Below are 14,841 nucleotides of genomic sequence, written 5' to 3'. Positions count from 1 at the left end.
AATTACCTAATAAAACCAGAGGTAAAAGTTGAGAATAAAATTGGAAACTTCAAACTAGAATATTTTAAATCTTGGTTGTAAGAACACGGTTAGCCATGTCTTTGGATGTTTGTTAAGATCTTCATTATTAAATATGAACATGAAACCTGCATATTGAGACTAGTATGCACTACATATAAGCAGTATTGAAATGCCTATCTGCTGTGAAATTTATGGAGTTATGACTTGACTCTTTCAAAAGTCTACTTTGTAAAAATTTTAACTAGCAAACTGTGTCCTGACAGTTTTGAGTGAGGAATTTAAAAGCTGTAGAGCGTCCTGAAGAGAGACAGTTCGTTCAGCTATACTGAAAAGCATAGTATACTGTCACATGTGTCTTGCATGATCACTAGATATCAAAAGAGGAGACAGATTCTGGCTGTATAATGAACTAATCAGTTATGCAGCATCACTGCTATAAACTCTGCTAATCCTGGGCTGTGATAACTTATCTGATGTGGATGATGCAGAGACTTGATGGAAAATGTTTATTCTCTAGCAGAAGCCCTGGAAAATGTCAAAATTTACTATATTTGCCACTGCACTGGCTAGCAAAATCCTGCCTCTTCCAACAGGCTTTCTGGAATAGTTTCTACAGGTGGTCTAAGCTGAATTGACTGCCAGCTGTCCTAGTAACACACTTGCCCTTTTGTCTCACAACCAACAATTTTGTTGGCTTAGACTGCTATGGAACTGCAGTTTTTGAAAGAAGCATTTCATTTTTTTCAGATTGTAAGGTTTACTTATCAATGAACTCCAATAAATTATTGTCTGAAGCAAACTTTTCAAAATAGTAGTGGTGGCTTGAGCTATATATAAAAAAAAAGTAGTTGAATATTTTTCCTTGACTACTTTGTATCTTCAGTTACAAAACTGTTGAAATTAAGTAATCTAAGTTTGTTTGCAGTTATTTTTTTCTCAACTTCTGAATAAACTTGCTTTTTGGTAAAAACTTCTTTGAAGTCTTATGGAAAAAATGCAGTTTCTCAAACACTGACTTTGCTTTTGGGGTGTAACAGTGTTGTTTCTGCCAATCAGACAAAAATTACAAAGCTGTCTCAGTTTCTCTCAACCTCCGTTTTAGGTTAGATCAGACAGCTGTTTAGGGTTTCTGTCTTCCCGTTGCATAGAGACATAGTGTAGAGGTGCCCCTTTCCTTCATGCCCTGATCATTAGACAGTGGCATATGCCCCTGGCCTGTTTTCCCCTCCCTCCTATTTGGAGTGGTGCTGAGGCAGTCTTTCAGCAATATCATTGAATAATTAGTGCCCTCTGCTGTTAATAATGACTAACCCTCTGGCTTTATTTAGCACAACGAGTTGTCTTCTTTTCTTAGTATTGCTTGTTTCTGGATGATCTCTTGGGGAAAATAATTGGGGAAAACCAGTTGGCTTCATGGCTGGAAGATGTCTGCCATTCTCCAGACTAACAGGTCTGACTCTCTGTGTGCCACCTTGGTGCTGGCAACATGAACTTTGCAGCTTCATTTTAGCAACTTAATGTAAGGTGTTCACAAGGTCCTTGGTCTCTCTTTGCTCCAGGTTATACGTTAGGTCTTAGTTTAATAATTTAAATAGTACATGTTTAAAGAATCTGTGAGATCAACAGCTGCAAAGCAAGAATTTTCTGTGTGGTATCATAGAGAGCAAATGCAAATATGTAGTGTTGCTGACTCCATCAGGTATCTCAAAGATAGTTGGATTACAACAGTAATTTCAAGCTGTTTTTGAAACCATGGTGAATACTGCCAAAGTGCAAAAAAACCCACAACAGATTAACTTCAAAGGAAACATTTTGTGAATTATACTTGAACTGATTTTAAATAGCAATACTAGGTATTCTTTTTTGAATAAGATATTGATAGGCCTAAATGAGTGTGCAGTTCTAGTTTCTGCACATCTGCTAATGTGACTCTGATATTGTCTCACAATTTCCTAGGAACCTCTTTAACATTTAATTGCAAAATTGAATATGTTAACAGATGGTTAAATTTGTCTCATGGGAACATTACTCATTCTCTGTACTGAAGAACAGAGGCTGTAGGAGTGAATTCTATTTTGTGGCTGTAAGGCCTAGACTCAAATTGCACACAGCTTTCTGTATGTCAGATATAAACCATTTTTCAGTTTTGTCCCTTTAGACTGCCTTGGTTCAGGTACTCATAGGGTGTATGCAGATTTACTTGCAGCCAGTAAAAAAACCCTTATTCTTGAGCTGAGTTCTACAAAGTCTTTTGCAGGTGTTGTAGTGCAGGAAAATTGTAGAAAAAAGTAATATCATCTTATTTTAAATCCAAGAAAGTTAAGTTTCTTTCTGTTACTTGTATAACACTAGGATTGCTAGTAGCAATTGGAGATGTTAATTGAAGGTGTAGCCTGTGTGCTGAAGTGTTGCAGCACACCATGATTTGCCTGAGCTATGTCCTGTGGAGTGAAAAAGCTGTTAAGCTGTAAGTTATCCAGCTGATCACTGATTCATTGTACATGTGGTAAACTGTGAGTTGCTTTTGTTTTTTTTTTTTTTTTGTGGTGGAAGTGAGAGTCTTGAGTGTAACAACTAAGAACATGGCAAAGTGATACTTATAATAGATATGGATAATATAATGGAAAGTTCAATCAACTTATTTTGAGACACCTTAATTTACAGCTCATGGCCAGCTCAAGTGATCTGCATGGTTTTAATAATGCAGAAGTTAGAAAAACATTTGAGAAAGTAGACTTGCGAGTTTTGCATTAAAAGCTAATGCAGTCATTTCATGTCATTTAGTTATTTGAATATTGACATAGTTACTGCAGTAGCCTGAACTGAGCTCAGATGAAGAAAAAGTGATTCTTATACCAATAAATGTAGTGAACTATGGTGAAAATCTGTTGTTTTTATTTGCGAGATTTCAATTACTCTGAACCTTAGCATGGCTGAGACTGACCTTTTAAGATAAAAGAATAATGTGATTCAGTTGCATTAGTATGTGCTGTGATTTCTGTGTGCTTTGTTGTTGTGACCTGTCAGTACTTATGCAAGTAGTGAGAAACAGTAAACTAAATAGAAAGTGATATTTTTAACTGTTGATAGACTGGGAAGATTACATTTGAATGGGATAAGCTCTGTCACTTAAGTCTTCTGGTTGAAGAAATAGTTCTTTGATATAGGAGTTGATGAAGTTCTGTGGCTTGTGTTGCTATTGAAATCTGAGAGATGATATGCTGCTGTCTTAAATGTTACGGTTTTTTATATATATCTAAATATTAATTGTATATTTCATATCAGCAAATGTTTTGGCATGCGGATTTTTTAAAAACCTTTGCCTTTGGGCTGTTTCTAAACTCGGGGAGTTAGTGTATTTAACGAGCTAGGGAAAAGAGTTGATTTCATCCTGGGATGTTCTGGCTGTCTTTATAGAAGGCTGAAAGAATAATGCTGGAGGTCTGACTACAAAAATGGTGATATCTTTAACTTCTTCCTTGTGAGGTAAACTACTTGTATTTTATGTTCTTAAATCAGGCTGGAAGTGTGATTTATTTATTAGTATAAGAGACTGTCAAAATTGTGTCAATGAGAATCTTCAGGTGTGTAACTACCTTGCCTCTGCCTCCAGCTATTTGCGGTTTCTCTTCTACCTGTTAAATGTGTTGCTTATCTTGAGTAGCTACTGGCAGCAGTGTAGCTATGCACCAGAAGGATATCTGGGAAGTGTGCTTGAGATGTCTGAAAAAATGCTGTGTGGTATCTTGCTTTAGAATTCGGTATTTTGCCCAGAGGAGCTTGAGTGACAAATGCAATATAAATGTAGAGATGGAGTAGATTATCCTGTTCCAGGTTCTCTGAGAGACTGACAGTACTTAAATGAGAATATTTCTAGTTCAAGTGACTGCTAAAAGGGATACAGAGTTTTAAAAGTTTGCTTACATAGCTTTCTCTGGGTTGAAGTCGTGGTTAAGTTTTACTTTATTTGCACTTTTTGCTCAATAATCTTCATTAAAAATAAAATGTCTGTTTACCAGAGTAAGGACATCTTAGATTTGATTTAAAGATTAGAGTATTACTTCCTCTTTTAATTCCATACTAAGTCCAGGTGAAGTAAATACAGGAGAGATGTATCTGCAGGGAAGAGGATTGAAATATGGCAGTTAGGAAGGTGAATGGTTGATGTTAGCATCTGGAATAGTAAGAGAAAAACACTTGATCCTAGCTGTCTGTAGTGGATCAGGATGCGATGGAGTTAATTTTCTTCCTAGCGCGTGTATAGTGCTGTGTTCTAGATTTGTGACCAAAACAGTGTTGATAAAATGCCAGTGTGAAAGCAGGGCTTACCCAGTTACAAGGCTTACTGTTTCCTAGTGTGCCCCTCTCTAGGAGCAGGATAGGGTGGGCGAAAGGTTGGGAGGGGACACAGCCAGGACGGCTGCTCCAAACTGACAAGTATATATCCCATACCATATAATGTCATGATCAGCTAGAAAAACAGGGGTGGTGGAGTGGGGAGGAGGAGTTTTTTTCCAAAGGACCAGTTGCTCAGAGGCTGGATAGGTATTGAGTTGTTGGTGCGGACTTCTGACTTTTGCATTATTTCTTTCTTTCTTTTTTCCCCTTCACTTGTTAAAATGCCTTTGTGACAACCCATGGATTTTTCTAGATTTTGCACCTCTGAATCTGTCCCTGACCCTGCTGTGAGGGAATGAGCAAGTGGCTGGGTGGAGACTGACCTGTCAGCCAGGATCATGTCCTGGATACCTCTGAATGCTTGTTGTCTTTATACTTTCAGAGTGGGAACACATTTTCCCTCCTTCCCACTTTGATGCCTCCCCCACTATTTGTATAGTCTTGCAAATGTTTTTGTTCAGAAATAGAATATTGACAATTGTCTGCCAAGAGGCAGAAAGTAGAATTAGGAGGAGCATGGTGTGTTACTGTCTTTCAAGGGCAAGTAATACATTGTGTGGTGTATGTTGAACAGTTATAGGTTAATTTCCAGTAACATTGAATTCATCCACTGTGTGAGCGATACACAGTGGTATGGGATGTTGACTAGAAGCATCCTGATAGTTTTGGCTGGTGGGAGCCTAACCAAGGAATCTGTAACCTTACCCTCCAAGAAGATAGGATTGCAGTTTCCTAACCAATGAATGGCAGGGATGTGTCATGATGGATTAACAACCACACTTTTTCATATACAGCTGTTCTTCTTGTCCCAGATTCCTCCTCCCTACCAAAGTTCTAGACCTTATTTGCCTGTTTGTGACTGCTTGGCATAAACTGAGCAATGTGTATTAACTGAATGCTTCCTCAAGATGATTATTGATACTCTAGGCTGCATAGATTGCATTTTTGGCCATGAATAAAATGTGGTGTTGCTCATGTTTGTCAGCAGGTTTTACTGTCATTAGGGAAAAAGTGAGAAGGCATTAGAGAGGGAGAGATACTAGGAACTCGTTTGTGCATTATCAGTACACTGGCTTTACTCAGTTCATCTGACAATTTACATTACTCGGTGTTAAGGTGAATTTAGGAAGTGAAGCAGTGGGAAACTGGCAGAAGGCTCAAGAGGAAGTGAGAGCACAGGAAATTCTCAACCCTCTGAGTCTCAAACACTCTGTTGAAACACAATGTCATATAGCTGTCTGCTGACTCAGTTTGAAGTCCGAAAGTCCATGTTTGTTTCAGAAAGCTTTCCAAAAGGTCATCCTGCATTAAATGGGGCTGCTAGACTGTGCAGGTTTCAGGTTCATGAGTAGAATAGTCAAATGGCAAGGTGAAATGGGATACAAGCCTACTTTTCCACACAAAACACAGTGGATTCCATGTTTATTTAGCTGTAGCCTTTTTAGAACACAGTGAAGTTTCAACTGCTTGTTAATGTTAAAATACATGAAATACAGACTTGTTTATTCTGAAACAGTAGGTAATATTGTCTTTTTTTCTTTGATTTGTCTGTGTGTTTTTTTTTTTTTGTTTTAATAGAATATTCAAATAAAAACTTTGGCAGATGATATGGTAAGGTCTTTGTAACATCTTAATTTGCAATGGTAACTCCACACTGCATGCTACTTAACTTGAAATGTTGTGGACAATAGAACATGTTCTTATAAGGATATTAAGGATTAGATTTTGGAAAATTGAGTTAATATTCCTAAAGATCATCTTTTGTAACTTCAGTTGCCAAAGGGTAATTAATAGTATCTTTTTTGAGGAGCTTCCTTTACCATATTCTAAATACTTCAGTAATACTGTGGGTATGTTGAAACTGTTATTCAGCAGTTCAAGTATTATTTCTCTTGAGCTTTTTAACATTAAAGGATCTGCAGTGGTTCTTCAAAGTTAGCTGCCACATGATTCAAGTGGAACCATTTTGGGTAATAAGTGTGTGCTGCATGTCAAACAAGTTGGTATTCAGTATTTCTGAATATTTTGAAACATTTTGCAAGGTATTTTAACAAACTTGCATCAAAATTGATTTCAGTAAAATTATAAACTTTTATTTTCTCTATATAATAGTTAAGCCACACTGGCCTGTTAATCATCACTTACATGTTTGAAATGAAGAAATTATACCTGGTTATCCGGCATTCATTTATGATTTTAAACTGATCTCACTGTTGCAATCTGATTAAGCAATTTTGTTGTTAAGAAGGTATGATTGAAATGGATCACAGTGTGGTGAAACTGATCTTAAATGGCTTTTATTTGTAACTGCTGAACAGGCATTTTAATTTCAGCATTTGATGTATATGGGCTAATTTTGGATACACTGTGTAATGTCTTTGGCCTTTTCACTGACTATGCCCTAATTTTTGTTTCAAAAATTGTAATGTAAACTATTTTAATAAGGAAAAAATTAGTTTAATTTAAAATTATTGCCTTGTTTAAAGACATTACTAGTATCCTTGTAGGTAATGTGTTTCTGTCCACAAATGTAAAACTTCTAAGGAGGAAGAAAACATATACCCAACCCCCCCCTCCCCTCAAAAGCACAAACAAAATCCCCTTCAAAAATATTCAGAGGGTGTGCAGCTTATCTAGGGATACTTTCCCTTCAAAATTTGGAGTTTGTCGTGTTAGGATCTCAAAAAAATCCTAAGCAAACCAAACCAGCAACAAAACTACCCCAAGAACAAAAACAACAACAAAAGAACCTTTCTTTCCTGTGTTACATAGCACCTGGTCAAATTTCTCTACTTCTAAGCAGACTAATCTAAAATTAAGCCACATTTTCTACCAATTAAATACTCCATTAAACTTTTCACACTTCACAGAGGTGGTTTAATTATAGAAAATATAAATTTTGGTTTATGGGTCCTCATAGAGACAGCAATAATTGCTATGAATGGTACTGGTAGCCCTACATAAGCTGCTATTAGATGGAAGCACATCTTCATAAGGCTGTTCAGTGCCTGAAACAAATACACTAGTATTTGTTGATTTAGACAATTGATTTAGAAAAAAAGCTATCGATGTAACATTCTCAAAATTTCCATATGTATATGGTTAGACAGTATTATAAAATAAAAAAGAAAAAACCCACAACTAATTCTGACACTGTTCAGAATTGACTTCTGTATTGATAATGCATTTATAAATGGCCTTATAAGGAAGGTGCCCTTGTTGGTTGTTTCCAATATTAACAAATTAACAGAGTAAGCATGTTTTAAAAAAAAAAAAAAAAAGAAAAGGTGGGGGGTTTGGTGCAAGGCATAAAACAAGTCAGCCTTAACCAGTAAAATGTCATTGCAGACTGTATGATATGCTTTCACTAATGTCTGTTATGTATATTTAACTCTGAATGGCTGCTCCTATGCAAATAATCCATTACCTGGCTTTTTAAAATGATGCACTAATTTCAGGAGTCCTTACTCAAAAACGCTTCAAGGAATTGTGAACTATACTCAGAGCATTAATTCCTCTACAAACTTTATTTTGCTTTAGCAGGATATTTTTATAAGCCTGATGAACTTGTGAGTACTTCCTTCCCAACCCTGGCTTTTTCAGTTGTCCTCCAAAGACTTATAGCTCTTCAGGTGAAGGAACTCTTGGACAGTACCTTTGTGGTACCATATTTATTCACTATCGGGATAATTAGGGACTAATGTGAGAGGAATATATTCAAGACTTGGAAACACTAAGAGTTTAAAATTGCTGATATACTTTTGAAACTGTGAGACATAGTTATATCTCTCTTGCATGTGACTTGTCACGAATTTACCTTAAATGTTACCTTTCTATGAAAACAATATTAAGTATCTTTACTTACAGTTCAGTTTGAGTTTTAACTCTGCTGCTTGGATTTACTAAAAATCTGTTTTACTGCCGTGTAATTGGCTGCTTTCCTATATTTTATATTTATATGTTTGCTTATTTTAAAATGAATGTCTTTTCAGCGTGACAGAATAACAAGCTTCAGAAGATCGGCAGTGAAAAAAGAGAAGCCTCTCATTCAGCATCCTATTGACTCTCAGCCTCCTATAAGTGAAATTCCACTTGCCCAGGCACTTGGTGATGAGCGTTGCATGAACTTATCAGAGAAAGAAGTTATGGATCTCTTTGAAAAAATGATGGTAAGATGATGGGCTGTATCATTTTGTGAGGTGATAATCTGTTTTCATCTTGGCATTTATTATGTAGTAGTGATTTTCAAATGTCATTTTGGGAGTATTAACTACCTGGGAGGATGTAGCATAGTACAGGCCTGTTAGACCTGTCTGAATTAGCACAGAAATAGCCAAATAACTCTGAGTGCTAGTATTATATATGTTTAAATAACTTGGTCTACTTTTACACAGAAAGAAAAGGTAAAAAGCCAAAAAGAAAAATCTTAGGCCGTTGAGTGCTTAATTAACCTCTATAGACCCTAGTTGCAGTAGTTAAAAACTGCTGTTGAAGAATAGTTATTAGTAAACTTGACTAGGCATTTACTTATTTCTATTAATAAAATCTTGATGTATAGAAAGCTGAATTTTTGTATGGTCTCGTATATTTTCTGTCTTAGGTTCAATTGTCAAGGCTTGTGATTCTACTTGCAAGCAAGCTTTTCTGTTAGTAATACAGAAACAAACTTTTAACGTGTGTATATTAATTTTGTCATGCACATGGATGTCAATATGTGAAATATCAGGAAATGCAGGCTTTTGAGTTTTGTTAGAAATAATATTGTTGTCTAAAATTGTAGTAGACTTCCACACAGTCTGCATGGCTGTCCTGTTCCACGGTGCAGCACTACTCTATTCAGTAGAGCTGTGAATCTTTTGAAAGATAGGATAAATGTTAATTAGTACTTGTTCGATTTGTCTGTTAGACTAAGGGATTAATTTTTTGCTTTTCCAGTAATGCTAACCGAAGCAGACAATACATCTGTCTTCTGGAGACTAAGAATTATTGAAAAAGCTGTTAGCTAGCAAGTTTTACTGTAACATTTACTGCTCTTAGTTGCTAATCTGAAGCTACTTCAACTAGTAATGACTAGTTATGACAACATGTTGTATTTAATCAGTTGTTAAGTTGAAGCAGGCATATTTAGATTTAATCTGGCAGAATATTTGCATGTTTAGTTTTGCTTTAAATACATAAGTTTGAACACATTCTCAGTTACCCCTGTCACAAGCTAATAACCTGTGTAAGAACATCCTTCTGATGAGATAGTGCAGAAATAGTGTCCATTCTGATAAGATTTCAGAAAAGACACATGAACTTCACAAGAGTTAACACTTGTGTGATCAACTTCAGGAGTAGAATTGTTGGTTTTGTCCTCGATTTTTATTTCTTGAAACAAATATAACTAATGTTAACTACCTTTGATGCAATTACAATTTTGGATAAATCTTGAAAACAATGAAGACTTGAATGGAGAAAATTCAGTGGGAAAATTGGGTAACTCAGGATTAAACAAACTGAAATGCAGATAAGCTGGAAAAAGCTGCTCTGTTTAAAAATGAGCTGTTCATTTAAGAAAAGGATATTAAAATGACAAAACCTAATAACAACCAGGAAATAGAATCTTGATGTTGTGTGCTCTGTTTCTTTACAGGAAGACATGAATCTAAATGAAGAACGTAAAGCTCCTTTAAGAGATAAAGACTTGGCCACAAAGCGTGAGATGGTTGTCCAATACATTTCTGCTACTGCCAAATCGGTAAGTAGTCACCTCTCCAAGATAGATGAAAGTAAGAAGCTCAGCTTCAGGAGAGTTATGCATTTCAAACTTGATCCTCTTCATTTCTTTGTTTGTATTTATTTTCTTGGTGTGGTAGGGAACAAAATAATAAAACTGTACTTTCTAATGTACTTTTAAATGCTTGCAGCTGCAGTCTGAGGGGTTTATTTCCATTTCGGGCAAGGTCAAAACTTGATGCATTCTTGTAAACCATAAGAAATTGCAAATTCAATGGTGTAGAGTAACGGGTGGAACCTGAGCATATTTCTGTGCAATTCATCTTGTGTGTTTTCGGCAGCAAAAGGTTTTGGAAGGGATAGCATGACTATTGTTTCAGTACTCATATACCCACTAGATGTACAATTTCCAATGTTAAAAACAAGGAAACAAATATCGGAAGTATTTAAAATTGAAGTAAAGTTGGTATTTTAGCTTAGTTTGAACATGTTGAGTACTGTAGCTTTTGAAGACTGTTAAATACTCTGCTAAGAAGTGATCGGAAGGTAAATAAAATTATTCCTTTAGTAAAATGATAGTCTTAAAATGAGTTTCAGAGTACATTTTGAGTAGAAAAAAATATATTCAGACTTTCCATGTTGATCATTCTCTACTGAAGTCGATTGATAAACCCTTAGTTGATGGATCTTTCATGCAGAATTGTTTAAGTCTGTCTGTTTTGAGGTGCCAGAAATGGAAGAGAACACCTGGATGCCCCAACATTTTTTGGAGGGGAAAAATACATTTTTAGATAGTAAAGAGTTGCAATATATTTTCTGCAGTGGGATCAATAGTAGTGGGACTATTAGTACTAATTAGTTAAAAAAGTGCAAAAGTAATGCTTTTTGTGTGTTAAAAATTGACTATGACAATTATAGCTTTTGTCATATAAAAATATGCCACAAAATTTAATGAATGCTGGATAAAAAAGGTAGGTAGATATATATGTTGTGATTTCTCTAGAAATAGGTTTTGTCTTGTTTTGTGCCACTGTTTGTTGTATAAAGAATTTTAAAGAAGGTAGTGGGGTAGTATGCTGATTGCAAATTTTATCAATGTAATTAGGTAATGCATATGATTTCATCTGGAAATTAGGATGAATCTATTATTTTTCTTACACTTAAGTTATTGTGTGCAAGAAAAGGTTACTGGAAATGAAGACTGGAATAATTTATTCCAAGATATGATGACAACACTGCTGTCAGTTCTACAGAACCAAGTCGGACTGCTAATTAAAAGTAGCATGAAATAATCACCTGTTTCTTAGTGAAATAAACTGGTAAATACAGGTGTTGTCTGCCTAGAGAATCTATAAAGATCAACTGCAAGCAGTACAGTTGACTTTCTTTTAACCTTTAAAATCAGCTTTGCAGAGTTAAATTTCAAAAAATCAAAACTGCAATGAGAGGGAATTACTAAATTCCAATACTTTGCTCTAAACATTAGAAACTTAAGTGAGGAAAAGCTTGCATTAACATGTGAAAATGGTGATTTATATTTCTGAGCGAAGTAATGTGTCCGCGTGAGTTTCTGTTAAACAAAATCCTTAGTCCTTTAGTTGTGAATCCAGTGCTTAAAATGTGGTCTAGATGAAAAGACACGTTATTGGAGAACTATTCATGGTTATGCGGTGAATATTATGAAATTTCGTATTTCTCTTTGGCCAAACTGCCTTTGGGAACTATTCATTATATATTGTAAATTTTTTGTCTTCACCTGATGATCAATGTTAAACCTTAAACTTTTCTTAGGAAGCAAAATATTTTATTGAAGCAGTAGAAGTACTTGCAATTCTTTCCCAAAAAGTAGTTGACCCATGGTGATCTCTTTTATATGTACTGGTATTGAAATGCAGCTGCCTCAGGTACCACAGTTTTGTAGCTGAATAAGAAAAGCATGGCTACCATTGCATGTCTAACTGCTGAAAATGTTAACAGCTTGCATTACTGCCACCATATGTGCTGCAGCATGGGAAGCTTCATAGAACTGGGGATTTGTTTGCCAAAAAAGCACTAACAATTGCAAAACAAATCTCAAACTGTCTTCATGCATGAATGTGCACTTTGAACTTAAGTCAGCATCGTTGAACTTAAGTCAGCATCATCATGCATGTTTTATATATATGTAAAATGATTTTCTTATGAAAGAAGACTTTTCTCAAAGTTTGTGTGCTTCATTAAGTCCTTCTTGCAATTGAATCGCAGCATTTGAATGGAATAACTTAAAGTTGTTCAGAAATATGAATTACCTTTCTGTAGTGTGTTATCCTAATTTAGACCTTAAATAACTATCATCTTAATTGATTTAAAAATAGATAAAGTAGAGTTCAGTAGTAAAATCTTGGTTGAGATTTATTTACACTAAAGAAAACCTCATTTTCACTGTTAATTTTGTCTTCTGTTTAGTTAAACTACTATTCTGCTTAGTTGAATTCCAGTCCTAACCAATTACTGCATCATTAATTGTCAAACTTCTTTTCTTCAGGCCTCTTCAGGCTTATCTTCCATGAAAATGCTGATCGCATTCAGAATATATCTTAAAATTTTCTACCTTTTTCTTTGGTCACAGATAATTGTTCATCCGTCCTTTTATACTGAAAATACCTCGGCCTTTTCTTCTGCTTAGAGCTGATGAGTACACTTAACAGTTGATGTGACTTTTCTTTCAGTTCTTAGAATGCTTTTTTTAGTTAGGCTTTTGTGCTCTCTCAATTTGAAAATATATTTGAATTTCGTGCTTAATTTTCTCTGCCTTGTGTGCCATCTGCAGCATGTTGACCATGCTTTTCTGAAACTATTGTCTTCAGTAGCTCTGAGTGAGAAAGCAGCCTTGATTTTCAGTAGGTGAAAAAAAGCTTTCCTTTTCCACAGGGATGGAGGAAGGATAGAAGCTAATAAGCTGGATGCTTTCATGTGATGTGATTATCTGCACTTCTGACTTCTTCTCTCATTCAAAGGGATGATTGTTGTCCATGGAAATAGTATTTGGAAAATGGTGAATGCTCAGAATTCAGTTTGAGTTGAACTTGGTAGCATGTCATACTGAGTGAGTTGAACATTGGTGAGAGGAGAAGGTAGTAAATTAGGAAAGAGAGATTGTCTGGTGATAGCAGTCCATCCTGTGCTTGTGCTCCTAGGAGAAACCTCACCAGGAAGAGAAGAGGTGATTGTGAAAGACTTGTAGGGACTTGTGTCTTCTGAAAGACTTCGTAAAAGAATAGTTGCAGAGATGGGAGTCGAAAATAAAGCAGGTAGAGGCTAAACAGACAAAATAAAATTCCAGTCTCAGAACAAAATGGTATGGTCTCAGGCTTTTAATTATATAGAAATGGTTATTCAATAAACTGGCTGCTGTCAGATTGCAGCAAATAGCTGACAAGGAAGGGCCTACATTGTTTATGCTGAAGTCTGTAGTCCTGGTGTTCACAGGAACATGGCCATTTGTGCAAAGTGATAGAACAGGGCAGAGGTGTGCTGCCTTTCTACTGAGTTTTCTTCAATGGGAAGTCAACTTCTTGTTCATATATGTGCAGAGATGCTGCTCTGGGGTGAAAAGCAAAGATGTCATTCTGTAAATCACTGTTTAATTATCCATGTAATTAAAGGCATCCGTACTGAGCAGTTGAAGAAAAATGCCACACGAGATTTTCTGAAATGCAAGTTAGATTTATAACTGTAGGCTATGCTTTTGATTATGAAAACTTAATTAAATTCAGTGATTACATCATCTAAATAGATAAAAAGCTGCATAATAAATTAAGCTGTTAAATGTACAAGAAGGGCAGCATGCCATTAGTTTATTTGTAGTTTTCTGAGTGTCATGTATAAATTATCTGACCTGATAATTTTAACAAAATGGCATATATCTTAATCATTCAAGATATAGATGTCAAGCTAGGTATTTAGTTATTTGTTTGTAGGTGTGTAAAATACTGATTACTTAGCAGCCAAACACAGGGATTTCAGATTATTTCTCCTGCACTAGAACTGTTTTCCTGTTGAGAAGCTGTACCTCTTAAACAGTTTGATAAAATAATAAAAAAATGTAACTACTACTAATGATTAAAAGTTGAAAGATTTGTGTGATGCTACATCCTACTAAGTACTTTGCTGTGTTTATTTATGCATTATTATTATTATCTTTTTTACACAATAACCTCTCTTGGCTGACCACTGCATGCAGATAGTCGGAAGTAAAGTTCCGGTGAGTATGAACATGATAGTTTTGTTTTTTCTTAATGAATACACTTCCATTTTTGGAGATTAGGCTGCAATATTTGGACTTTTATCTTGGATTACCAATTCAGTGGGCATAACGCAATCCTTGTTTAATCAAAATAATTGTCAACTACCTCCATCATGTTTATCTTATCAGTATGAAATAATTGATTACACTTTTGAGGGATCTGGTTTTAAATTTACAGGAATCTATTTCCAACTACTCAAGACTCACTGAAAGCTCATCTGTTCATCGTGAGCAAAAATATAATTTAGACTTGTCTTATGTTTTTTTGAAGGCAATCACTCAAAACTTTTCAGTGTTTGATTTACTTAATTCTGTTTAGAGGTGGCTTTTTTAATGTCTTAATTGTTAGCTTTTGTAATTTATGCAACAGCTGACACTGCCACGGCATCACTGTGAGAGTATTAACATAACAGATTAAG

General features: G+C 35.4%; 1 protein-coding gene across 5 annotated transcripts in view; it reads left to right on the top strand.

Annotated features, from left to right (window-relative positions):
* The window catches only part of DIAPH2 (diaphanous related formin 2), a 213,838-nt gene that overhangs the window by 11,351 nt on the left and 187,646 nt on the right, over positions 1–14,841 (top strand). For 3 of the 5 annotated variants that reach the window (XM_051629989.1, XM_051629990.1, XM_051629985.1), the window contains exons 2-5: positions 5,998–6,030; positions 8,412–8,588; positions 10,055–10,159; positions 14,360–14,380. In XM_051629989.1, coding sequence (XP_051485949.1) covers positions 5,998–6,030; positions 8,412–8,588; positions 10,055–10,159; positions 14,360–14,380 — 336 coding nt within the window. The remainder of the gene's footprint in view (positions 1–5,997; positions 6,031–8,411; positions 8,589–10,054; positions 10,160–14,359; positions 14,381–14,841) is intronic. The other 2 variants (XM_051629988.1, XM_051629986.1) reach the window with 2 other exon arrangements.

Source organism: Apus apus, chromosome 12 (assembly GCF_020740795.1).
Source record: "Apus apus isolate bApuApu2 chromosome 12, bApuApu2.pri.cur, whole genome shotgun sequence".
NCBI lineage: Eukaryota > Metazoa > Chordata > Aves > Apodiformes > Apodidae > Apus > Apus apus.
Note: the sequence above shows the minus strand (reverse complement) of the source record. Positions and strands in the feature narration are given on the sequence as shown.